The 24,628-nt window shown below is 53.5% G+C and overlaps 13 protein-coding genes across 13 annotated transcripts; 6 read left to right on the forward strand and 7 right to left on the reverse strand.

The window, feature by feature from the left end:
• Positions 1–126: 126 nt before the first annotated feature.
• AYO20_05935 (hypothetical protein) lies at positions 127–1,506 on the reverse strand (the record flags this gene model as incomplete). Its single annotated transcript, XM_022644226.1, has 2 exons — positions 127–1,362; positions 1,411–1,506. The coding sequence occupies 2 exons, from the start codon at positions 1,504–1,506 to the stop codon at positions 127–129; spliced, it is 1,332 nt and encodes a 443-aa protein (XP_022499752.1).
• A 311-nt stretch (positions 1,507–1,817) lies between these two features.
• On the reverse strand, positions 1,818–2,202 carry AYO20_05936 (hypothetical protein; the record flags this gene model as incomplete). Its single annotated transcript, XM_022644227.1, has 2 exons — positions 1,818–2,062; positions 2,106–2,202. 2 exons carry the CDS (start codon positions 2,200–2,202, stop codon positions 1,818–1,820), a joined length of 342 nt encoding a protein of 113 aa, XP_022499753.1.
• Positions 2,203–3,389: 1,187 nt separating this feature from the next.
• AYO20_05937 (hypothetical protein) lies at positions 3,390–4,821 on the forward strand (the record flags this gene model as incomplete). Its single annotated transcript, XM_022644228.1, has 3 exons — positions 3,390–3,398; positions 3,467–4,011; positions 4,086–4,821. 3 exons carry the CDS (start codon positions 3,390–3,392, stop codon positions 4,819–4,821), a joined length of 1,290 nt encoding a protein of 429 aa, XP_022499754.1.
• A 1,141-nt stretch (positions 4,822–5,962) lies between these two features.
• On the forward strand, positions 5,963–6,759 carry AYO20_05938 (hypothetical protein; the record flags this gene model as incomplete). Its single annotated transcript, XM_022644229.1, has 3 exons — positions 5,963–6,175; positions 6,235–6,420; positions 6,490–6,759. The coding sequence occupies 3 exons, from the start codon at positions 5,963–5,965 to the stop codon at positions 6,757–6,759; spliced, it is 669 nt and encodes a 222-aa protein (XP_022499755.1).
• A 579-nt stretch (positions 6,760–7,338) lies between these two features.
• On the forward strand, positions 7,339–8,418 carry AYO20_05939 (hypothetical protein; the record flags this gene model as incomplete). The annotated part of the gene is made up of 1 exon (XM_022644230.1): positions 7,339–8,418. One exon carries the CDS (start codon positions 7,339–7,341, stop codon positions 8,416–8,418), a length of 1,080 nt encoding a protein of 359 aa, XP_022499756.1.
• Positions 8,419–8,901: 483 nt separating this feature from the next.
• AYO20_05940 (hypothetical protein) lies at positions 8,902–11,436 on the forward strand (the record flags this gene model as incomplete). Its single annotated transcript, XM_022644231.1, has 3 exons — positions 8,902–8,958; positions 9,013–9,114; positions 9,163–11,436. 3 exons carry the CDS (start codon positions 8,902–8,904, stop codon positions 11,434–11,436), a joined length of 2,433 nt encoding a protein of 810 aa, XP_022499757.1.
• Positions 11,437–11,885: 449 nt separating this feature from the next.
• Positions 11,886–13,259, reverse strand: AYO20_05941 (hypothetical protein; the record flags this gene model as incomplete). The annotated part of the gene is made up of 1 exon (XM_022644232.1): positions 11,886–13,259. The coding sequence occupies one exon, from the start codon at positions 13,257–13,259 to the stop codon at positions 11,886–11,888; it is 1,374 nt and encodes a 457-aa protein (XP_022499758.1).
• A 639-nt stretch (positions 13,260–13,898) lies between these two features.
• AYO20_05942 (hypothetical protein) lies at positions 13,899–14,632 on the reverse strand (the record flags this gene model as incomplete). The annotated part of the gene is made up of 3 exons (XM_022644233.1): positions 13,899–14,034; positions 14,187–14,335; positions 14,477–14,632. 3 exons carry the CDS (start codon positions 14,630–14,632, stop codon positions 13,899–13,901), a joined length of 441 nt encoding a protein of 146 aa, XP_022499759.1.
• A 445-nt stretch (positions 14,633–15,077) lies between these two features.
• On the reverse strand, positions 15,078–15,999 carry AYO20_05943 (hypothetical protein; the record flags this gene model as incomplete). The annotated part of the gene is made up of 2 exons (XM_022644234.1): positions 15,078–15,280; positions 15,498–15,999. The coding sequence occupies 2 exons, from the start codon at positions 15,997–15,999 to the stop codon at positions 15,078–15,080; spliced, it is 705 nt and encodes a 234-aa protein (XP_022499760.1).
• Positions 16,000–17,332: 1,333 nt separating this feature from the next.
• Positions 17,333–18,698, reverse strand: AYO20_05944 (hypothetical protein; the record flags this gene model as incomplete). Its single annotated transcript, XM_022644235.1, has 5 exons — positions 17,333–17,963; positions 18,064–18,262; positions 18,313–18,517; positions 18,575–18,582; positions 18,647–18,698. The coding sequence occupies 5 exons, from the start codon at positions 18,696–18,698 to the stop codon at positions 17,333–17,335; spliced, it is 1,095 nt and encodes a 364-aa protein (XP_022499761.1).
• Positions 18,699–19,385: 687 nt separating this feature from the next.
• On the forward strand, positions 19,386–20,975 carry AYO20_05945 (hypothetical protein; the record flags this gene model as incomplete). Its single annotated transcript, XM_022644236.1, has 1 exon — positions 19,386–20,975. The coding sequence occupies one exon, from the start codon at positions 19,386–19,388 to the stop codon at positions 20,973–20,975; it is 1,590 nt and encodes a 529-aa protein (XP_022499762.1).
• Positions 20,976–21,470: 495 nt separating this feature from the next.
• Positions 21,471–22,970, reverse strand: AYO20_05946 (hypothetical protein; the record flags this gene model as incomplete). The annotated part of the gene is made up of 1 exon (XM_022644237.1): positions 21,471–22,970. One exon carries the CDS (start codon positions 22,968–22,970, stop codon positions 21,471–21,473), a length of 1,500 nt encoding a protein of 499 aa, XP_022499763.1.
• A 496-nt stretch (positions 22,971–23,466) lies between these two features.
• Positions 23,467–24,537, forward strand: AYO20_05947 (hypothetical protein; the record flags this gene model as incomplete). The annotated part of the gene is made up of 1 exon (XM_022644238.1): positions 23,467–24,537. The coding sequence occupies one exon, from the start codon at positions 23,467–23,469 to the stop codon at positions 24,535–24,537; it is 1,071 nt and encodes a 356-aa protein (XP_022499764.1).
• Between the last annotated feature and the right edge of the window lie 91 nt (positions 24,538–24,628).

Genomic DNA, 24,628 nt, shown 5'->3' on the forward strand with positions numbered 1-24,628 from the left:
TCATGTCCTTGGACTAGCAAGCCAGAGTCCAGAGCTGACAAAGTCGAAACGTCAAAATCGCATTGTTCAGACTCCCTGTTGTCAAGGGGATGATGTTAGCTGCCGGAAGACGAGTGTAGCCGCTGCTCATGGTTGTTGGCCTTCCTTCTCATATCCCTCGGTTTTCATATCTTTCAGGCCTAGCTCCTCCATTTCCTCGTCCGTTCGCTCGTACTCCTCGACCTTGACCTGTGGATCTTTGCCGGGATCCGCATTCAATTGCACAAATGAGTTTGCCAGAGGATCCTCAAGGGTAATGGAAAAGGGGAATTTGGCTGCGATCGCGGCGTCGAGTTTGGCGAAAAAGTTGTCCCACCTCGACCGCGTGTCTGTTGTCATTGAATCTCCTCCCGCAAGGTCTGCATCTCCAACGTCAAAAATCTGACTATGAAGCTGATCACGCACTTGGGTGAGAAGTCCCTCGACAGTAGTGAAACGGCCTCCAAGCGTGCCGGGTTGGACTTCCAACCCGAGGTCCTGACTTTTTAGAGCGCAGGACTCTGATTTTAAGATATCCCTGGACATGTCCTCGATCGTCTTGACGTCCAGCGTGATGCGTTTTCCTTTATCTGGTATTGCACCGCCGGTTTTGACATCACTGGTCCTGAAGCCACAGTGTTCACAGACCGTCGCCATGATGATGACCTCCTTGAAATGCGGAATGTTGGTCTTTTTCATGTTGACCGTGCAGGGCTTTCCACAAGCAGGGCACTCGGCGTGTAGTTCGTAAACTTCATTGTCAACAATATCGACGCCTTCCATCCCACCGTTGTCTTGTGTTTCCTCATCATCCACCACTAGACCCAGCTGCACGTTCTGTTCGTGGCTTCGGAGATAGTCAGTCCGAGAATATTTCGAGCCCTTGTCGTCTGGAGAAGGTTCGATAAACGAGTTTCCCGATATATCGTCGACCGAAACGGTGAACGGGAAACTGTTGCCTTGTAGCATACTGCCCAGCTTTTGAATGACTGTTTCTAAGGAGTTGTAGAGCGCAGGATTCACCTCCTTCCTAGCAGGTTGATCACTCTCCAAATCCGTTTTGATCTTCGTGATCATGCCTTCGAGGTTCGTGAATTGGCCTGGAGCAGGCGGCGTCTCGAGACCTAGGTCTTCAATGCGGAAAACGCCCGTATCGCCGCGAACAATCTGTCTCTGAAAGTCGGCCATGTTGTCTAACCTGAAAATAAACTTTGCTCCCTTCTCTTGGATTTGTCCGGCGCTTTTGACGGTGTTGTTCTTCCAGCCGCAGTGATCGCAGGAGAAAGACTCGAGAAGGATCTCTTTGAAATACGGGATTTTAATAGGAAGGATCCTTGTTATGCCCTGAGGGAGTTAGCCTGCTTTTCTGAACTATCATATTTGTATGCGTACCTCATCGCGACAATTCATGCATAGACTCTCGATCTCGTAGACACCGGTCTCATTGGGGTCGGCATGAACGACTGTGGGTGTTTCGGAATCTGCCATGTTGTTGATGGAATGTGTGTTTCGGTATGTGTGCAAGTACAGGTGAGTGTCACAATCTCTAACTTCGCAAAGGTTGTTCTTTTTCTCGCAGTCCGCCGTCGTCTTAAAGCGAGGGGAAAAAGACTTCAGAATCTTTTCGAGGGACCCAGAACGATCGACGTCTGCCAAGGAAAACGAGGGGCACTAATGCAAGGCCCGTAGGCTTTTCGCCTCCGAAGCTCGGAGCCTTGCCCAGCCACTCAGCCTCGTGGCAAGCTTTGGTTGTGCTTGTGCGGCTCTTGTACCTCGTACATATACTCGGTACCCGTCCATCATTTTTTCATCAGGTCCATCAAGTTGAGGCTAGGTGTGCTTTTGGACTGCATGCTTTTATTAAGAAGCGCCTGTAGCCCTTCCCGGCCTTTTCGTGCTTTTGCCCTTTTCTTGCTGGACGACTTGATGGGTTTTTCCAGAACCGGATCAGTTGATTCAGAATCCACCGCTCCAGAGCGCTCGACAGGTACGTCGAGAGATTGCTGACTCTCCTCCATGTGAGTGGATTTCAGTGTGGCGATATCTCTAGTGATGTGGTAGCACAGCGAGCATCGCCTAGATCGTACCATTTTCCGGGAGGTTGTCTTCTGCGAATGACTCTTCCTGCTGGTCTTCCTGTTGGTCTTGATCTTCCTGGTTGCGATCCTTGTAGATATTGTCCATTCTGGTAGCATCAGATTTCCACATGTCATACATGTATCCCCTGACCTATGGGCACCATGCGATGAGGCTGCGTGATCGAGTTCTACACCTTCGCGCAAGAGCTGCCGTGATGTAGTTGGTGCGGCGAGGAAGATCATGCGCGCCGCTTGCTGCAAATACCTCGCTCGGGCTGCGTGAGGTTCGGCCATTGCACCATAAAAGCTACTAGTTGTTCACGGGGGAATGTGTCTTCACCTCAGTTGATGACACCGATATAACACCAGAATCGCGTGGGTAGACTTGGACCAGAGTCAGCATGGATTTCGGCCAATACCGCAGTTCCTGTACTTGTAGCAAGACCAATCGGGAACACATGCCCCTGGTTGAATCACGACGAGATGCGGAACATCAAGAGAAGCGTAACTTGTTTAAGAAATCAAGGGCGATGATATCCGAGGGAAATCTGATGCCAAGATCTGGCCCCATCCCCCGACACACAAAACTGCCCCCCACGGAAGGCCAGAACCTTTGACCGTTGGAGAACCTTGGGAACCAAAGAACCCGACCCGCAGTTACATTCCCGTACCATATGATGACAGCCAACGAACAAAGACACATCTGGGTAATCCGACGACGTGCAAATGACGACCACGACCTCACTCTGAGACTGCGACAGCTTGACACCACGCGTTTTACTGGACATACCTCCTAGCCGATGAGTCCTCCTCAAAGGTACTCGTTCGTCAATGCGCGTCCCCAGACAAAGGCCGAGAAGCGGCAAACTCGGACGGCGATCCGCTCGCACATTGGACGATGGACGCAGGAGAACCAGCAAAAGATCGAGGGCACCAAGACTACAACAGGTGCCAGTACGAGAAGCTCACCGGAATCATCACGCACAGATTCACTCTCACCGGTCGAGCCGACTCAGTCACGATCGCAACATCCGTTGCGGGTAAGCTTGGCAAGGCCGGCTGACAACACGGACAGTCCAAGTAGCGCAAGTAATATCGATCAAGACAGCATGAGCGACGAGATTGAAGATGACACCGGGCTTATAGTCACAGCACCAAGCCACCTTCGTCAAAGACTCTCTCCTGCTGCGCGCGGCGCTGCTCGTCCCTTTATCCGGACATTAGGATCCGGAGTGCTGGACCCTTTTCAGACCTATCCATCGACATTCCCTTCGTCGTTGATATCACAATGTCATGAATATTGTAAGTTGGTCGATTCCCTCCTTGCCACATTGGCCCTTTTGGGGTGCAGAATGTACAGTGGCTGACAGGGCCCCTCGCCCGACCCAATAGCATTGCAGGTCGTGTGGCCTGGATTGACACCCCGACCCCTGAGCGGATCTGAAGCGGCCGCCATACAAGGATGGTTTCCAATGGCACTCAACGACACTGTTGCGCTGCACTCACTTCTGTTTGGGGCGCTGAGCCACAAGAGGCTAAACTTGTTGAAAGGCTCGGCCCAACCCGATGACCCTGCCGTGGCTCATCTGGAAATGGATATGCGACGCTGCGAGGCCGAGTCAATCTCCCTGATCAATAAAGCACTCCGCGATTCCAAGAATGTTATAACAGATGCAGTAATAGTTTCGGTCCTTGCGATGGCGACAAACGCCTGGGACTCGACCCTGCAGCGCTTCCAGACCCAGCCTGCAACTCAGCCAATATTCGATCCTTTATTGAAAAGTCTTCAGTGGCTGGACGTTTATGGACTCCTCAGCGCCCATCCTGTCCATGCAGCTGGCCTCGTTCAACTGATTGCGTTGAGGGGTGGCTTAAACAATATCCAGACCACTGGTCTCGCGGCTATCATATCATAGTAAGTTCGCCCTTCGCAGATCATTTGTCTGTCGACTTTCGCAGCTGACCGTTGGATTTCCCATGCTACCGTAGCTCCGGAGTTATCCAAGCAAGCAGGACGTTAACGCAACCAGTGTTTCCCTTTGTACCGCTGGCTGATGATGGCGACCGAACCGCAACGCTCTGGGGGATGCTGGGCACCTGCCCAAACGAGCTTAGGGACGAGTTCACTTATAGTAGTCTGTTTGATCTGGGTCTCACGACTGAGCTCGCTGTGGTGTGGGTCGCTATGCAACGATACGAACATGGGGTTGAAAGATTTGTCGACGGTGCACTCCCAGATTTGGATCTCGCACGGTTGTGCGACCGGCGCAACCTCATCCAACATACCCTTCTATCTCTTCCATCACATGCCGACTTACCATCTGCCACTCGACCACGACCCATCTACGAACCGACCCGCCTTGCCATGCTAATATACGCCCTCACCGTGATCTTCCCACTTCCAGCCCAGACTGCCCCAATCCCCACGTTAGTTCGACAACTCAAATCTGCACTCCGACAGTCCGACATGCGCTCTATCTCATCATCACCTCAAGCCGAACGTCTTTTGATGTGGATTCTAGTCATTGGTGGTGCCGCGGCCAGAGATGTACCGGAAGAGCGAGTGTGGTTCGTTGCTGCCCTTAGAAGACTGTCTTCGCCGCTCGGGATCAAGAAGTTTGAGGATCTGAAGAAAGCAGTTTTAAAGCGTATCCTGTGGCTGGATCGGGCATGTGACGCCGCAGGAAAATCGCTGTGGGCGGAGGTTTCGGCCCTGGGTGGTTGATGGACAGTGGGAGAAGAGGGAATAGAGGGCACAAGAGCCTTGAACAAAGAAATCTCAACCAGATATCCTCAGATCTTTGGGGCCTTGGCAAATACCATCCTCGGCCATATTGATGCATCAAGTTAGAGTTGACTGCTGTGGTCTATACGTGCGAGCCTAAAGGGAGATCTAAAGCAGATCCTGCTAGGGATGATGCGTCAATTACTCTTTTCGGGCACCACGCAGGACTACTAGCAACCCACAAGGCGATGATGACTGAGCCGGACAATGGTATAGGTTCGTTTGCCTGGGGGGATTTGTGCAATCCTGGCGGCATAGATGAAGTGTTCCACAATGATAGGCACCCGTGACACCGAAAAGAGCGACGACCCTATATGGTTGTAACCCGATTGGGTTGGGACGGTGACTCCTTCCAAATTGAGACGGAGCGCAGCCACAAGACGCGGCGCCAGATCGAAAATGGCGTTTGCAGAATCTCCCACCCTGTCGGAGAACAAGTCCATTCGCAACCTGCATCACCCGCATCGCCCTACGGGGATCAGAAGTCCTCGTACTCGTATACCGAGTACAGCAGGTGAGTAGCCAGGGTGTTAGTCAACGAAGAGAGCCTTGCTGACGCACCACAGTCTACGCGACCCCTGAATCTCGGATCAAACCAACCGTCGCACGGCGGATATCCTTCCAAGGCACACATTTACAGAGACACACAATACACCCATCAGACGAACCCCCTCTCCACCAAGTGTCACTCCTAGGCGAGATGAGTCAACTATCGAGCTTACCAGATCAGGCATGCACCGAGATATTGATCTGCCTCGAACCTCGCTTGGTTCCGACACTCTTGCTCTGGGGTTGTCTTCCCTCATAATACAGTACATGCTCGTTTCGGCTAGTCGCACAGTTAGAACAAGCAGGCTCACAACATCAGCATAATCTACCATGCGTAACCGCACGACGCCCAGATGCCATCTGAATGTTACAACTACCTTCGGTCATGGAGCGTGGCCGGGCCAGTCCCGACGGTGGCGAAATATAAAGCCCTACTCCCCCTTGTCTACGTGGTCATCAGCTGCGTCGTCAATTGAATCCCGGAGTCGATGATCGCACAAGGTCTATCTGGGGGTGGGACATAGGACATACAATGTATCTTTCACAGGCGCCCTGCGCCCGGATCCACGCTCGAGGCTTCCATGATCCGATCCCTGCCAAGGATGTGACTGGCTCAGACATGGTCGCTGGCTGTGGCTTTGATTCGTACTCTGTTGCCGACATGCCTTGGTGTGATAAGGAACATGGCTTGCAAATTGTCCCCGCTACGGAGAGTCGATACCCGGAACTTGATTTTCCCGTGACGGTATGCAAGTCCTTTGCTCTGAGTCCTGTTGTTGGGTCCTAAGCTAACTTCAGATCCAGTATACGCAGGCATGGAGTGACATTAATTGGGGTGGGATACCCCAATCTATTGTTCTCCCACCGAGTGAACCCATTCAGGAACCATCTTCAGTGTCTGTCAACGGAAGTGATCCAAATTCGGCGACGGCCACTGGCGTAGGACCTAGTGATAAAGCGACTGAGGAACTGGGAGCTCAGGCAAGATTGGTAGGTCCAGACAGAGGTACGATATCATTGGGAGTCGCCGAGATTGATCATGGATTTCCGTCACTCTAGGAGCGCCGTCGTGCCCAAAATCGTGTATCGCAACAGGCATTCCGTGCTCGCAAAGAAAGCCACATCAAGGCGCTTGAACGCGGCCTTGAGGCAATGAACATCGAACACGATACTTTGCTCAAGAAGTATGCGCGCAGACGAGCCGAGATCGATCGATTGAAGACAAGAATTGCGGAACTTGGTCTTGAGATCGATCTCGTGTTAGGCACTCAAAGATATGTTGAAGCTACAGCAAACTTGAGTCTGAATTGTGTCGGGGACGACGTTTAATGATTCACCCTTTATGAATAGTGGCGGGCCTAACGTATGAAGGGGATGCACAGAGACCTCTGATGTCAAGACAATCAGGATTGAAACCCCCTCAACCGAGAGACATTGCTGATACATGACGATGAGGCCACCCGTCCGTGTCTCTGCACACACCACCCTTTGCAAAACGTCTGCACTTTCGCAAGGTTTGCGGGTGTTTGTGCCAGTCTGATCATGGGTCATTTCCCGAGCCGAGCAAACTGCAAGTCAATTGCTGTCAAGTACAGTTGTCATCAGTTCAGCCTTTCACTCATTTGACGGACGAAGCAAGAGGCGAGACACGAACCTTCGTGGATCAAAACTGCCGTAAGTTGAAAAGAGCAGAAACATCGCGAGGCTAGACGCCGGGGTTAGGAGATAGTGGAGCCCGCATTGCCAAACGCCGAATTTGCGGCCTTCATCAGGGGCATTTCATCCATTGAGGTGGCAGGGACAGAAGAGAAAGGTACAAATACTCATCATGGACCAGACCAAACGAAAGCGAAGGGCTTTTAGCTCTGGACGGCATTTTTTGGGCTTACCTACTGTCACCTATCCACGATGACTGCAACAACCCATCCGGAATACAACAAGGATACGGAAGCCTTGGATGTCGCGAAAGCATTCCCTGAAGCCATTCGAGGAAAAACAATCCTCATTACTGGAGTGAACCGCAAGGGCATTGGCTTCGCCACCGCACAAGCTTTTGCGTCGCAGTCCCCCGCTCATCTTATCCTTGCAGGACGCAATATTTCCAAACTTCAAGAGTGTCTAGACGAGCTCAAGCAACGATGGCCGGACGTCGATTATCGCCCGCTGATACTCGACCTTTCTAGGCAGAAGGCTGTTCGAACTGCGGCAGAGGAAGTCCTTTCGTGGAGCGACATCCCATTCATCAATGTGGTTGTGAACAACGCGGCCGTTGCGGCAATACCGGAGCGCACGATCACTGAAGATGGCATTGAGATTAACTTCGCCACAAACCACATCGGGCACTTCCTGTTCATTTGCCTCATTATGCCAAAGCTCCTCGAAGCAGCAAATACCGAGCCGAAAGGAACAACGCGTGTGGTCAACGTGAGTTCTGGGGCCGCCGAATATAACGGTGTTCGATGGACCGACGTCAACTTCAACAAGAGATCCACAGACCTTCCCATGGAAGAGCGCCCGAACTACACGGTTCTCGAACGATGGGGAATCCATGACGGCCCAGACAGGTCGTATGTCCCGATCGAGGCATATGTTCAGAGCAAAGCAGCCAATGTACTTTTCGGTATCGGGCTTACCAAACGGTTGTACGAAAGTCACGGCATATTGAGTCTCAGCCTTCACCCTGGAGTAATTAAAACGGAGCTGTCGAGACATTCTTCCAAGGAAGAGAAGGATGCCATCTCAGCGAGGGCACAGAAGGGCGAGTTTGAGTACAAAACGTTAGGGGCAGGGGCCGCAACGAGCCTTGTTGCAGCCTTAGATCCCAAACTAGGCGTCAGTGAGATCAAAGATGGCAAAGAGGGAAGGGGAGCGTATCTTAAGGACTGTCAAATATCCCATGATGCGCATCCTCGAGCTGTATCGAGCGAGGAGGCGGAAAGGTTGTGGAAGTTATCAGAAGACCTTGTTGGGGAGAAGTTTTCCTGGTGACGGCGACATGTTGGGTAAGGCGATGACGTTCACAGCATCGTCTACTGCCACAGAATTGTACTTGTTCTCGATACCTTTCTCGTTGATCACATTGAAGAATGAGTTCGAGTAGAAAGCGGATCTTGGTCGAGGTGTTGATGTGTCTAATCTGTAAAAGCGGCGGAATTTGCCAAGCCAAAAAAGGCGATGACCATCTGGAACATTTCGTTGGTCGATTTCCCCTTCCAACTCTGCTTCTTCATACTGTGTACCTAAATGCACAAGGCATGCTTATTCACATCTCAGTCCTTTCCAAGACCACTGCACTCTCTGCCACGGACTCCACAGGTGAATAGACTCGTCAGTCTCTCCTTCCCAGCAACATTTCTCCGCGGCCTTCATCGCTGTGGCTCTAGCACTCCCACATTGAACTGGCCACCAGAAAATGCAGTAGCGATTCGCCGCGCTTTTTCATCACGCGGATCAGTTGGCGCGAGGAGCAATATGTCAGTAGCTGAAGAGGAGAAGAAAAGAGGCATCAGGGTCGCTGTCGAGGGTTGCGTGAGTGACTTGGAAGTGGAGTTTTGTGACCAGGTTCCTAACATTCCGATCTAGGGCCATGGAACACTTCATGCCATCTACGCTTCGGTAGAAGAGTCTTGTCGTGTAAAGGGTTGGGATGGTGTTGATTTGCTGATAATCGGGGGTGATTTTCAGGTCAGAATCGCCATATGCATAATCCTCAGTGTGGCTAATGGATATTAGGCAGTAAGAAACCAACATGACCTCAATGTGACGGCCATGCCCGTGAAATACCGACGCATGGCGGACTTCCATGAGTACTACAGTGGTACCCGAACTGCGCCGTACCTTACCATCTTCATTGGAGGGAATCATGAAGCAAGCAACCATCTCTTTGAACTCTATTATGGCGGATGGGTCGCACCAAACATCTACTACTTGGGAGCTGCCAATGTCATCCGATTGGGGCCCCTCAGAATCGCTGGGCTGACTGGAATTTGGAAAGGATACGACTACCGCAAACCTCATTTCGAGCGCCTTCCATACAATCAGGAGGATATAAACAGCATCTATCATGTTCGAGAGATCGATGTCAGAAAACTGGTATCTCTCCGGTCCCAGATCGATATTGGCCTTTCGCATGACTGGCCACAAGGAGTCGAACACCACGGAGACTATAAATGGCTCTTCCGGAAAAGACGCGACTTCGAGGCCGACTCATCGGTTGGGAAGCTTGGGAGCGTAGCTGCACGACAGTGTTTGGATCGACTGCGGCCGCCGTATTGGTTCTCGGCACATCTCCACACTAAGTATGCTGCCGTATACTCGCACGAGGAGAGTGAGGTATCCCAGCATGGAAGCTCTCGTTCGGCTGGCGGGTTCATCGAAGAACTCTCAGGCAATGTCACTCCACGCCCAGAAGACCGAAAACAAGTGTCAGCATGGCAACAATTTCAGGATCCTGCTCAGCAAGACGATGCCGAACAAAGAGCCACGATTTCACAGGGCCAAGGGACGGAACTGCAACAAGAAGGACAACCTGGTGCCGCTTCTACTCCCCAATACTCATATGATGAGACGTTCAACAAAATCGGCAGGGAAAACGGTCTCGAGCGTACGGTGCTGACGACAACTCGAAGTCAATTCTCTTCGGAGGATCCGGAACCGATTCCCAATCTCGATGGTTGCTTCTACTCAAGACCTTCCAAGAGACAGCGCCTAGAGACTGGGTCATCAGATCCTGCGCCCGATCTGCCTAGCACCGAAAATCGAGCAGACACCACTGGGGATCAATTGGATGGCGCTAAAGCGAGCGTGCCTGCAGCCGCCAAACCCGTGGTCGCCAACCCAGACGCCATCGATATTGACATGAGCGACGACGAGTCTACCACGGTAGCCATTGAGGACACAGCTGCACCTCGAAGCAAGCCTCTTCAAATCTCTAGTGAGCCAGCCAAAAACGCCGATATTGTTACAGTTAAGAAACATGACATCTCCCACAGCCTATCAGAAGAGAGCGAGGATGGTGGCGTCAAGCTGAATACGCCAACCTCACCCTTCACTCCAATGCCCAGCATCTCGTCCCTGCGACACGAAGTACACAGCTCACATGACTCGATCGAGTCATCCACGACATTGTCTGGCGCCGAACAGAAGCCACCTTCCGCACCGTTCGATCCACAACCGCTTCCCAGCCGAAGTGCCGGAGGCCCTTCAGAACAGTCTCACAGTGACAAGAAACCAGACACGGAGCCGCAGGTGGTGCAAAGCAACGACGATGTACCCCAGGAAATAAAAGACCAGCTGGCGGCGCTATCACACAATTTCGTCAAGAAGGCACCAGTTGAAGTCTCTGCACCACTACCATTTCCGGAGGACATCACCAATAAAACGACCTACTTCCTGGCCCTTGGAAAATGCGAAATGTACCAGGAATTTCTCCAGCTTCTTGAAATCCAATCGATAACATCTCCTGAGGAAGAGATCAAACGCCCTCTCAAGCTTTCCTACGACCCAGAATGGCTCGCGATCCAACGAGTGTTTGCCTCTGAGCTCCAACTCGGCGGGTCTCCCAAAGACAGAGTTCCACAACACCGTGGGGACACGTACTACCGTGACCGAATCACGGAGGAGCAGGAATGGGTCACTGAGCATGTAGTAAAGCCAGGTAAACTGCAAGTTCCGGAGAACTTCAGTGTAACAGCCCCCTTCTATGACCCACGTCTTCAGGTCGCGCCAGAGGAGATGCCGCGCGAGGTGACGAACCCGCAGACGAGCACGTACTGCGACTTGATTGGGATCGAAAACAAATTCGACATGAGTGAACAAGAGAGAGATTCCCGGGTGCAGCAGGGCCCGAGACCCGAGAGTTCTGAGTTCCAGGCATACCACAACCGCCCGCGTCAGCATGGACAGGGCGGTGGGAGGGGTCGTGGAAATCATCGCGGCGGCGGCGGCGGCGGCGGAGGAGGCAACAGAGCGAGAGGGAGAGGGAGGGGAAGAGGACGACGATTTTAGAGTGGGGACAGAGAAAAATTGGGGGAGTGAAAGGCGAAGGACGTGTTCAATGCTGGACGGACCGACTGACTGACCGACGATGAAGGAGTTTTATTTGGTCAGCCGCTGGCCTTATTCTTCGTTTGAACAGAAACTAAAGGCCAGATTCGGCCACCGCACTGCATTGCCTTGCATTGCATTGCAGGTTGCACCTTTTGTCATTCGATTTCGTGTATAATAGAAAAGACACTTCAGAATCTGATACCCAAGACAACGAGAGCAGAATGGGGATTGATTGATGATTCATTCTTACACCATCGGAATAGAGTTGCGAAGGCGGGCGTATTTGATCTCCATAGTCTCCCTAGCTAGATCAAATGCTCGCTTCCGATCTGCGGACTATAGTCTCTCGTACAGCCCAAGATAGAAGCTGACTTTTTGTGATGAATGATATACATCAATCGATCAATTCATTCCGCGGCTATGGCCAGAGGGACATCAACAACGGTATCAACGGCGCCATCACTCACCGGCGCAGCGACACGAGCATGCTTTCTCCCCCTCGTACCACCACCACCTTGCACAGGCGTCTTGTCCAGCTTCTCCAGCCGGCGCAGCAACTGCTTCTTCCATGTCTCGAAGTCGCGCGTGCGCTCGGCGCTCAGCAGGTCGAGCGCGTCTTGCATCATGGTCGCCAGGCCCGGGAGGAGGACGCCGTCTGGGTCGTCGTCTTCTTTGTCTTCCTCGTTTATTGTGTTATCCGCTTTCCTTCCTCGTGCGGTATCTGCGGGGATCCTGCGTCTTCTGCGACTCGAGAGGATCGGATCTTCTTGATCGTCGTCGTCGTCGTCGTCATCGCTCTCATCTGCGTCGAGTCGACCTCTGAAGTTTCGTGCCGCACGGTGACCACCGCCATCGTCGTCGACGACGGTAGGATCAAAGTCAAAGACTTTCTCCGGCACGCTGGCCCACCAGTCTTGGCCGCGACAGAATCCCTCGCGGTTGATCCGGCGGATCCACTCCTCCACGCCTTTCGTCCCTGGATTGTATCCCAGGACCTGCACGGCCCGCGCACACGTGGTCTTGTACACGGACGTGGTCATCTTTGCGGTCTGCATGCGCGTCAACGTCATGAGGAACAGCGCTGTCAGGAGGCCCGTCACGGTTTCTTGGAGGGTGCTCTCGTCCACTGGTGCTGCTGGGTCGTCCTCGTCCGGTGGTGGCCACAGACCGCTCAGTTTCAGCACGATGCAGGTGCCGGTGTAGACGTGCGGAGCGAGCAGAGGTGTCGAGAAGGTTTTGCACAGTTTGCGGATCGAGGGCATTGTGTAGGCTGGCGCTTCGCCGTCGTTCTCGCCCTCGCCCTCGCCCTTGCGCTTCGCGCTCGCCTTGATCTTGCCCAAAAAATCGCTTCGTCGTCCCGGAGACTTCGTCGGTGTAGCCGCCGTCTCACTCTCCAGTCCCGTCTGCTTTAGCGATCCATCTGCATTCCTCTTCCTCCCACCCGGCGTCGATTTGGGCGTTGTTGTTGTTGTTGCGGTACCATCCTCATCCAACACCCTCTCCAAGAACGCCACCAACTTTTTATACGCCGCCGGCTTGCAGGGCGCACCGCCCGTCTTGACCGCCGGCAAGCGACACTTGGCCCTGAGCCGGGTGCAGGCGATCTCGCAGCACGCGTACGCCCGGGCGATCTCCTCGTCGGGCTTCAGGTGCGAGGCCCGCTGGCGGGACTGCGCGAGGAGCGATTCGCACAGGTGCACGAGCGGCGCGGCGTGGGCGTGCGTGGGGAGCAGGCTGTTGAGGGATTGTTGGACGGCGGCGGAGGAGGAGGACGAAGGCATCGTCTAGTCTCTAGTAGAGACTCTACCTAGGGTACTAGGTAGGTTTTGTCGGCTGGTGACACGACGGGACGGTGCAGAGCAGAACTGGGGAAATGCAGGAATTGGAAGGGATAGGATGATGGTTAATTCCTAGGTAACTAGCTAGATTGATTGCGCTGGTGCTTTTTCCACTAAGACACATTTCGTGTAGGATCGGAAGACGTCACTCCTAAATGCAGACGCGTCGTGAGCATCCTAAAGCGCGTCTACGTAAGGAGGATTTTGTGCGGAAATTTTGCCGCTATTATTACACCACAACGGTACCTAGCGGGTAGCTCCTCACGTCGTCTATCCACAACTCGGGCACTCGAGGTACAGTCTTCGAAGTGACAGGTCATCCCCAGCTTCCATGGTTTATCCCACGTCTTAAACGCTCTACCTTCGAACTAGGCCATTCCATTTATTCAACACGGTGCGCAATGAAGAAACAATTGCGTGCACTAAACAGTCACCGCTGGTGTCTGAGGGCTAGACCTATCTCGAATCAAGGATCCCAGTGAACATTGTAGCGCCCACCACCTGGAGACTCCATGTTTGGTGTACCTTGTACAAGAACATGTACGTCCAACTTCTCTCTTTATTTCTCGGGTGGATTGTCTTTCATAGCGCTCTAAAAACTGCGCCAAACACATCCCCTGTCACGGGGGGAAGGCCTCGAGCCGCAACCTGTGCAGGGACGTTGTCGGAGCCTGGATTGACCAGGCCTTTCCAGAACGGTTGTTGGCACGCGGTATCCCTGTTTGAAAACACCGTTATGAGTGCTGAAATTAGCTCGAATTCTCGACTCATGCAGCGGCAGCAGGGCACATCTACCTCGTAGATTGAAAGCCGGGCAAAAATATGATGGGGAAAGAAAGGAGGTATTGAGGGATGAGAATAAAAACGTACCGGTAAAGATCGACCTTAACATCCTTGTCGGGTCCAATTGACGCCCAACCGCCGTGTGATGTGACGATGCCACATTGATTGTAGGAGGAGGAGCTAATGGGTGTCCAGAAACAAGTGCCTCCCCAGTGCGGATATTGGCAGATGTAGATCTAACAATGACAGTTAGTCAGTCGGCATTCCAGACTCTGGCGACCTTCTCAGGAGTGTCTCGACTTGTGGTTGCGCAACAAAAGCCGAAAGGATTCCGCAAGAGTCTGGGGACCAAGATAGGGGGGTAGTGGTCAACTTACACCGTTGACGGCTCGATCACCCAGTTTCCGTGGTGAATTCTCGCCGGTGAGCGCGTCGGTGACATTGAAGAGGATTCCATTTTCGGCGGCAGAGAATGGTGCAGAACTTATCAGGCTGAGCACGAAGGTGCAAAGCGAGAAATAGAGGGATCTCATCGTTGAAGTCGAGTGAAACTGGAAGGACTCGCACAGAATATGACAAGAGTCAGGTGGACATTCTCACTCGAAATTCAAGGAGTTGACGATGCCAGCCTGGAGCGGGAGGGAGGGAGACAATGGGAAACAAAGAGAAAGGGAGGAGAAGAACAAGAACACGAATTTAGTTATGAGCCTCATTGTTTCCTGCATGCGTTACTGCGAAATTCACCCTGAGGAGACAAAGAGGCACGAGGTGAATTGGGGATTCAGTGAAAAAACAAGTCACACAGTGAGCGCATGTTGGATGACTCAGTGTATATTTCCTCCCTGTCGCCATGCCACTTTGATCCCGCCAAACAGTTACCGACGGGAGTCAAATATTGACACGTTCCTTCTGGTCTGCCGATGAGTATCCTTCCTCATTTGATAACACTTTGACAGTGCATCATTGATACCCCTTGGTTTATGGCATGTAGACACTCATCTCCAGCCCATTCGTGTACGGCAAGGTCAGATTCCTGAACCCACTGGCCGGATCCCGCATGTACTCCAGCAGCTCCTTGTATCTGTCAGCCGCACTGATCGTATTGTCTGCGATGACCACGGCGCCGCGGCGCATCCGGGGCTGGCACAATTTCACGACGGGCAACGCCATGGGAGTCCAGACTGGTGCCGGCGGCGTGGATCTTGTCAGTTTGTGTGTCCACGATGCAGGAAACATGCTAACAAATCACAAGTTGTTGGGGGCGGGATTTGAAGATGGCATTGCAAGGCTGACTCCGACCAGCGAGCTTGCCTCAGAATAAAGAGAGAGATACAGAGAGGGAGCAAAAGAGAGATGAAGGAGAGAAGAGATACGCGAGAGAACGAGAGAAGAGCTTACTGTCCAACAAAAGCAGGTCAATCTCAGGCAATCCCTCTTTGAGCGTCTCGCGGATATCGCCCTCGCGCAGCTCAATGCAGCTCGTCACCTCATCACCCGCCTCTTTCCAATGTTGGCGCGCCTTGTCCGCCTTGGTCTTTTCATACTCTGTCGCAATGACGACTCCTCCTTTACCATCGCCGGCAGCTTTCTTGACATTCTCCGACACCGCTAGCGCAAGGTAGATGGTGCTGACGCCGAAGCTGGTCCCGGCCTCGACGACGTTCCTGGCCCCAATGGCACAGCAGAGCTGGTACACGAACTCGGACTTGTCGCGATCCAGCGCGATGAACTTGTCCCTCATGTAGTTGTGGAAGCCTTGCGCCTCGAGATCCGCAGGCTCGATCGCGTCTTCCTGCACCCGCGATTCCCGGTGCAGTCGATCCAGCAGCGCCAGGACGTGCGGCGGGGCTCGGACCGGCGAGGGATATGTGACCGAAGGAGAATCAGAAGAAGATGCCATATTTGCCTGGTGCCCGTTTATCCCTTTATCGATAGCGCTCTCCCTCTCACTCACTCTCAGACAGATGAAAGCACTCACGGGGTGAAAAATATGGCAAAGCAATGGAACTTTTCACTCATGAGTCATCTAGGCAGTGTACTGGGGAAAATGCTGCATCGTCTCGATCTTTCGACTGCTCGTTCCACATGGTTCTGCTTTGATAACTCCTCGGACGACCGAGTATCGGAGCGTGGCCAGAGACTACTAGCCACATTCGGGAAAACATTAGGCAATTGTTTAGGTAAAAAGGAGGGCTAGGCGAAGGAGAAGAGGGTTGACTTCACAGCCTTGTGTGGGGTAAGCATCCCGTTTGTGCTACGTACAAACCCGGTACAACGTGCACCTTGTATACTGCGCTCCCTTCTACCAGTCTTGGGCTGTTTCCGAGGCGCATGGGATCGAAGGGTCTTTTGCACCCTGTTCGTCCGCTCGTTTTGCCCTCCTCATTGTATCACATATTGCAAGCGCAGCGCCTGGTCTTGGATTCGAGCTGGCATCCTGTCATCATTGCAGGGGACACCGTACCTGCGCAATTGAGCCATGATCGGGTCATACTGCCATTTCCACAACCGGATCCAGGTCTGGCGCGCCTTCGAGGCTGATTCGGGGAACACAACCCTGCGCACTCTCCTTCAACTCCGCCTCCGAACACTTTCTCCAGGTTGCGAACAGGAGGATGATTGATGTCGAAGGGTGAATTTATAGATTGCAGGTAAAAGTCTATAAAGAGATAATTTGACATAGGTCGACTCGCGAAATCAGAGTGCTCGAGGGTTGAGCTAGTAGTGATACGGATAGCTTATGAACACTGTTAAGTAAAAGCCGTCTCTGACAACGCGAGCGCCAATCGTCTTGTTAATACACACGCCCTCGGGAAAGAGCGCAACGCCGTTCAACTTGCAGGCGTGATTTAGTTCTTCGAGCTACGGACCGTCTCGCGAACCTTTGGCAAATCCCCTCAGGAACGCATCGACCATATGACGATAGATCAGGACGGGTTCATGAGCAAAGCACCAAGGGGCGCGATCAATCACTTGGAGTAAGGTTGCTGTGATTTGGTCAAGATGCAGCTGGGGTCCGCAGGTGATGATCAAGACATGCTCCAGCGCGGTCACACTAATTACTCGGTAGACCTTATCTCACTTTCACTTATCAACCGACTGGCCAAGGTGCCCAGCGGTGCCCAGAGGTGCCCAGACTTGGTGCTTCGGCAGGCCATGCTTGTCTAGATCTTTCTTTGTACAACATCAAACACTTCAACTCGATGCTGACTGATCTCACAATGAAGCATTGATCACTGCGATATCCTCTCATCGGCAGTCTTCGTACATTGCTCCAAAACGTCCCAGAATGTATGTGTATGCAGTTTCCTAGGGATCCTCACGCCTCTCGCGACACCATCTGGCCCCGCCTCTACTTTCTCCACAATGGTCCTGCCTACTTGTCCTCTGATCGAATCCAATGGGCTGTGTGCTCCATCTGTCACGACCTTGACCTTGTAGCGATCGCCATCCTCCTCGAATATGCCACTGGAATAGCCAAACAGCGCCGCAACCGCCAGGGGATCATGCAATGGAGGGCCTTCATACACATCAAACCACTCAACATAACTCTGGGCGAAGAAGGTCAGGATCTCGTGAAGAAAGAGGCGGAGCTCACTTGGCTTCTCGGACCCCAGGAACCGCTCTCGGATCTCCTTGGTCGCAAGGCATTGATGCGTGAGATCGAGTGTGACAAGGGTGGTTTTTGCTGCCACGACCGGGTTCGAAAAGACTGCTTGAGCGGCTTCGGGATCACAATAGATGTTGAATTCTGCCCAAGGAGTCTCGTTGCCAAACCCCTCGCCTTGACCTAGGGTTTTGCCAAACTCTTTCGAGATCTGAGGGCAGAAATCGCCCCCTACTGCCCCTCCCATGATGCTCATTCTACCAAAGCACAGTGTCAGCTGCAAATTCCGTTTCAATTCGAGGACCTGATATCACTGTTTCTCTCCTCGCAATAAGCACGGAGACACAGCTGACTTACCCAGCAAGGTGGTGAGCTACCTCAGGATAGGCTGAGAAGAGCAGGGCAGCGTTTGTACAAGGCCCAGTCGCCACATACCACGCTGTCTGAGGTGGCTGAGCCATGATGGCGTCGCGAGTGGCAACGAGAAAATTCACATCCTTGACGATGTTTGTCGTCGGCTGTGGAAGGAGACTCGTACCACCCAAGCCCGTGGGACCTGGTTATGATCAGCGTTGAGCAACTTTTCTTCGCAGAGAACGTGGTCACCGTGGATGTCAGGCGTCTCAACTTCTTCTCGACAGAACGGCTTCAGCGACCCAGGATAGACCTTGACATCTGTCCTTCCTACGGCATTTAGGACCGCGCTTGAGTTGTTCGTGGTGTGGACTTGAGGTGCATTGCCGTGGGTTGAGCTGACACCCAAGAACTTCAACTGCGGATGATGTGCCGCAATGAGAATGGCAAAGACGTCCTGCAGTCCAGGTTGGCCGTGTTTTCGCTGTTATGATGAAGGGAAGGGATCTCCTACATCATGCCCTGAGCAAGGTCAGTACTTATAATGTTCGCGGTGCAGAGACCAAGTCTGGCTCAGCTTACTTACCGGTGTCAACATCCAACCAGACTGGTATCTGCTTAGCTATGCCGTCTATCATTGTGTCGTTCTAACACTATTTTGGGCTTCAAGCGAGACCTCTTCTCTTGAGCCTCCTGCGAGCCTGTATAGAAGAAGCCGTCCCAGATCTGGATATGTCGGTGCTCGCTTAGGCCCCCCTGTCTCAAGTGCAGCACTGAGCAATCTATTCAAGCTTTTCCCCCTTCTATATGAACTGATTTGGTGCTAGTCCCTGGTATTTCAGCAGAAACCAGCAGTTCCCAATGGCCACAACCTATTCTCGCTTAGTGGACATTCCCGCGTGCGGTACTCCGAAAGAGAGATCTAATGAAATGCTAGGTGCTTCAACAAATCCTTCCGTGTCGCCTCGCCAGTTAGGGTTTTCCGTTTTCGCACATTGCCGAACTCCTTATCTCGAGGGCAGCAAGCTTACGCAGGTATCACCATCGTTCAAAGTTGGGCGCCAATGATAGCGACTTTTGTTCTCAGCAATCTCATGGCCATGTGGTACCCTGGCTTATCGCGGGGTTGACACCTTCTTAAGCTGGCAAAGCCTGACAACTTGAGGCCTAGGCTCAGTGTCTATCAATCTCTTGGAGATAAGGATGGAGAAGGAGTGGCAAGGTCTCTTTGTCACTTGCATTGATATGCCTCAAGACCGCCTCAAGCAGTTGAGACGTCTGGCAGGAAATCCCCTCAGTATCCTCACAGCATGACAACTAACAGCATGGCTACCCACGAATCGAGCAACAACACGACAGCGTTGGCCGACGATGTCCTCAACCTGGAGAGCTTCGGCTACAAGCAGGAGCTCAAACGAGACTTCTCACTGTTCGGCATGATCGGCTTCGCCTTTTCAGTCCTGACATGCTGGACCGCGCTGGGAGGTTCTCTAGTGGCTGCCATTCAAGCAGGAGGTCCGCCGGTCATCATCTACAGCTGGATCGGCGTTTCCTTCTTCTCGCTCTTTGTGGCCTACTCATTCGCCGAAATCTGCAGTGCCTTTCCCGTGGCTGGAGGGCAGTACTCGTGGGTCGCCATCTTGACGCCTCCGAAATGGGCAAGACTCACCTCCTACTTATGTGGCTGGTTCATTGTCATTGGTTTCTTGTCTGCTGGAGCTGCGAACGGTTTCATTGGCGCCAGCTTCGTGCTCGGGATGGCTCAGATCGCCCATCCAGACTTTGTGATTGAGAGATGGCACACATGTCTGGTGTGCTACCTGGTCCTGATACTAGCCGCTGCAGTCAATGTCTGGGGCCGCCATCTATTGAACAAGATGGGAAAGGTCATGATCACCTTCAACCTACTCTCCTTTGTGGTCGTTATCATCGTCATGTTAGCCAAGGATCACGAGAAGGCGAGCGCTGCGTTCGTTTTCAAAGACTTCAACAACAATACCGGGTTTGGCAACTCGTACGCAAGCTTGTTGGGCATCCTACAGGCAGCGTTTGGGATGACAGGCTACGACGCAACAGCACACATGACGGAAGAGATGCGCAATGCCAGGCATCATGCTCCGAAGGCAATCATCTGGTCGGTTTGGATTGGTGCATTCACTGGGTTCGCGTTCCTGATTGCATCGTTCTTCTGCATCCGCAACCTTACAGAGATCGAGACGTCCTCAACGGGTGTGCCTTTGATCGCCATATTCTACGAAGCCACTGGCAGCGTGGGAGGTGCAATTGGTCTAACCGTCCTGATCACCATCATCGCCTTGGTCAGTTTGTGCTTCCTTATGGCGCAAAGTTCGAGAGTTGTATTCTCTTTTGCCCGCGACCATGGACTGCCCTTTTCTGGGATCATCAGCAAGGTTCATCCTACGCTGCACGTCCCCACCTACAGCATCTTGACCGTGCTGGTGGTCAACATGGCTCTAATGGCGATCTACTTCGGATCGGTGACTGGATTCAACACCGTGCTCGGAATTTCCACGGAAGGCTTTTATCTGTCTTACATCATGCCACTCCTCGTTCGCATTTGGGGCCGACTGCAAGGACGAGAGGAAATCGACAGTGCCTATTCCCTTGGTCGCTTCGGCATGCTCTTCAACATTATTGGCATTGCCTACCTCACGTTCGCCGCTGTCGTCTTTAACTTCCCGTCAGTCAGCCCTGTTAATGCCGACAACATGAACTACACTTCGGCTGCTGTCGGCGTCTGCGGTCTGATTGCGGCGATTACATGGGTGACGACTGGTCGTACTCATTTCACAGGTCCTCAGAGAGGTGGAATCTTGGACGGAACGGTGGCCAGGCTCGACGACGACGTGCATCATGTCAAGCCTGCCGCGACCTCCAAGAATCTCGAGGACTAAAAAGGTTTTTCTAAATTCAGCGCTCACTTGTACAATAACACCCAGGTATGTACAAGCACTTGTCCGGAATGGACTGGCGTATTATTTGTGGGATTTTTGCGGGTGGATCGTTCACCTCCTTTGTACACCGACATCAAGGAGGCCCTTGTTCGGAATGAACTGACGACGATATGATGACAAGTTGGATTTTGATGACATATGATACCCTCACCTTGTACTATTATGATTGAGCGATATGGTACGGGCACTTGACCGGAATGGTCTGGGGTACAGCGCCTTTTGTTTTTGTTTTCTTGCTATTTACAAATTCTATATCGTCTCAGACGTCCAAGTAGCGTCGGGGCCGACGAAGTAGCTGGCTCGCTGGCTTAGCTAGCTAGCTACTAGTAGTAGTAGTAGTGCATACTGAATCTATACACTCATTGGCACACATCTCGCATCTCGCATCTTGTCGTCGTCATCTCATCTTACCCATATGCTTTTCGTTTGTGAAACTCAAGACGTCGACACGCCCTTGGTGACACCCTTGAGATCCTTTCCCGCGACCAGTCGTCCGCCCACAAAGACCTTTCGTATCGACCGGTCGTCGCCCATAAAGACCCACTTCTTCAACAGGGCCATGTCGTCGTGCTCGAAGCCGTTGGTGTTGATGTTGTCGTCGTCGAGGCCGACGTCGACGAGCAGGGCGTCGAAGGCCTTGCCGACCTGGAAATTGCCGACCTTGTGGTCCAGGGCGCAGACCTCGGCGCCGCCCATGGTGGCCAAATACACCAGCTCGTCGAAGCCGAGTTTCCAGCCCGGGTCGCCCGTGTGGATGGTCAGGTGGCGCGAGACGTTGCTGGCCTGCCGCATCGAGTTGAGGATCGAGATCGAGTATCCCGCCGAGCAGTCGGTGCCCAGGCCGACCTTGATGCCGCGGTCGAGCAGCTCGCGCACCCGGCACCACCCGTCGGTGAGGCAGGTGTTGCTGTTGGCGTTGTGGGCGACGCCGACTTTCCGGACCGCCATGACCTGCATGTCCCGCTCCGTCAGGTGGATGCAGTGCGCCAGGATCGTGCGCGGGCCGAACAGCCCGTAGTGGTCGTACATGTCGGCGTAGCTCTCGAAGCCCGCGTGCAGGGCGTGCATGTCGGCCACCTCGAGCGGCGTCTCGCACATGTGCGCCTGGACCCGGACCGGGTTGTTGGTGTCGCTATTGCTCTCGCGGGAGTACAGTTCGCCCAGCCCGGCCATCAGCTCCGGCGGCACGTACGAGCCCGCGCGAGGCTGGATGCACGGCATCACCAGCTCGCCGGCCGGGTCGATCTGGCGGATGTGCCGGACGACCTTGGCCTCGTTGGCCAGGCTCTGCGCGGCGCTGGCCTCCCAGTTCCCGTGCGTGCTGCCGACGAGGATGCACAGCTTGCCGATGACGGCGCGCTGGCCGAACTCCAGACACGTGTCGGCCAACACGTTGGTCGCGTCCGGGTGGATGCTCGAGTTGTAGGCGACTGTGGTGCTGCCATTCTCGAGCTCCCGCTGCACCATCTCGCGGTACACGCGGTGCGCCTTGGCCGTGTCGGCGTACGACGCCTCCATCGGGTCCGTCCAGTTCTCGCACCACTCCTTCAGGTCGCCCTCCATGCCCAGCGCCATGTTGGGGTACTGCGGCGCGTGCATGTGCGTGTCGATGAGGCCCGGGAAGAGGAACTGCATCGGCCCCAGCGTCACCGTCTCCGCGTGGGCGAAGCCCGCGTGTTTGGCACATGCCTCGGCGGCGGAAGCGACGCTCGAGTCCACGAAGAGAATGGTGCCCTTGTCGTCGATGCCCAGGCTGGCTTTGTGGAGGATCTCGACCTCCTTGAGAGACTTGCTGTGGATGATGCGTCCGAAGAAGACTTTGCGGGTGCTTTTCTTCTTCGTCTCTATCCCCGGTGCTCCAGCCTCGGACGCTGTATACGGTGGAGGTGAAGCCGCATCTCCCACGCTCTCCCTCCTGGCACGGCCACGGAACATGGAAAGAGAAAGACACCGCATCCTGTTATGATATCGTCACTTCCACGTGCGTGAGGGTGGCAATAATTAGTGGACAGATGGGAATGCCCTCGCTATTGTAGTTGTAGCGTGAATCTCTAGTCCGCGAGACTATATCGCAGGACCCTTTTAGTCATGGCTACTCGTCAGAAGGGTGCTTTCGTGTCCAGATAAAGAGATAGGTCAGCACTTAGCGTGTCTTCTCGTATAGGAAGGTCATTTTGGCAGACGTCGAAAGGCCGCGCATCTCCGACACACTGGAGGACAGTCTCGGAGGTACTGATATCTCGTACGGCTGTTATTGAAGTGGCGACAGGCCCTGGACCAGGGCTGAAGGATGGTCAGAATCCATGCATCATCCGTGTGAATCTTGACTTCAAAAACTGCTTATTCGTGCGGAGTCTGACAGCAGAGTTGCGAGGTATACATTGGAGGCGACAGGACAGGTCATCGCAGCGCTATCGTTTGGGGCAAAACAATGAAGGCGACGACAGTCAGTCTGAAGCAGCTGGCAGAAGGGACAGTGGCCTTCACAGCACTCGAAGAGGCATTCGGCGAATCCTCACTCGGAATCCTAGTTGTTGACGACCTCCCAGCCAGATACCTGGAGCTGCGCGAGAAACTGCTGTCGTACGCATCGTATCTGGCGCAACTTCCGCCGCAGGACCTGGACGCTCTCACCGATGTAGCATCGCATTACGAGGTCGGATGGAGTCATGGCAAAGAGGCCCTCAAGGACGGACAGTACGACACCATGAAAGGATCCTACTATGTGGACTGTCAGTCGTTCTTCCTGGAGAACCCCATCGTCCCGGTGCCTGGTCAACCCGCCACGAGGGGCTCAGGGACAAACTTGTGGCCGTCTGAATCTGCGATGCCTGGGTTCCGAGCGACCTTCGAAGAGCTGTGCACGATGTTGATCGACATCGGAGCGCTCGTCGCCCGAGCGATCGACCTGTACGCCAGTAAGCACATCCCACAGTACCGGCAGGGATACCTCGAACATGTGGTCAAGACCAGCCACACGCCCAAAGCTCGTTTGCTGCACTATTTTCCCCCAGTCGAAGCGGCCAGTGCAACATCGTCCCCGTCCGACAGATCGGCGGACCCTTCAGATTCTGAGGAGGACTCATGGTGTGCCACTCACCTTGATGATGGGTGTTTGACGGCACTGACATCGGCCCTGTACATGGACGAGTCCGCCCCCCTGCCATCACTTACAACGCACTCCTTTCCATCTCTGCCTATCCTACCTTCTTCTCCCGACCCCAAAACAGGACTCTACATCCGCTCACGGGGCAACAAGGTCGTGAAAGTCGATATCCCCACCAACTGCATCGCCTTTCAGACCGGCGAGGCCCTGCAGATGATTACGGATGGAAAGTTCAAGGCCGTGCCGCATTTTGTCCGTGGGCCGAGCGGTGCGAGCAAAGTAGCCAGGAACACGTTGGCACTCTTCATGCAGCCGGACCTTGATGAGGTTATCGACAAGGACAAGGGGACGACCTATAGAGAGTTTGTGGACATGATTGTGAAGAGACATTCATGACCCAGTTCGAGTTGCATTGGGCTGGATTGGAAAGGTGGCTTCTTCCGACTAGCCAGCACTTAGGAACAACCACGGCTCCCTACACCTTGCG

This window comes from Fonsecaea nubica (assembly GCF_001646965.1).
Source record: "Fonsecaea nubica strain CBS 269.64 chromosome Unknown Scaff36, whole genome shotgun sequence".
In the NCBI taxonomy this organism is placed as follows: domain Eukaryota; kingdom Fungi; phylum Ascomycota; class Eurotiomycetes; order Chaetothyriales; family Herpotrichiellaceae; genus Fonsecaea; species Fonsecaea nubica.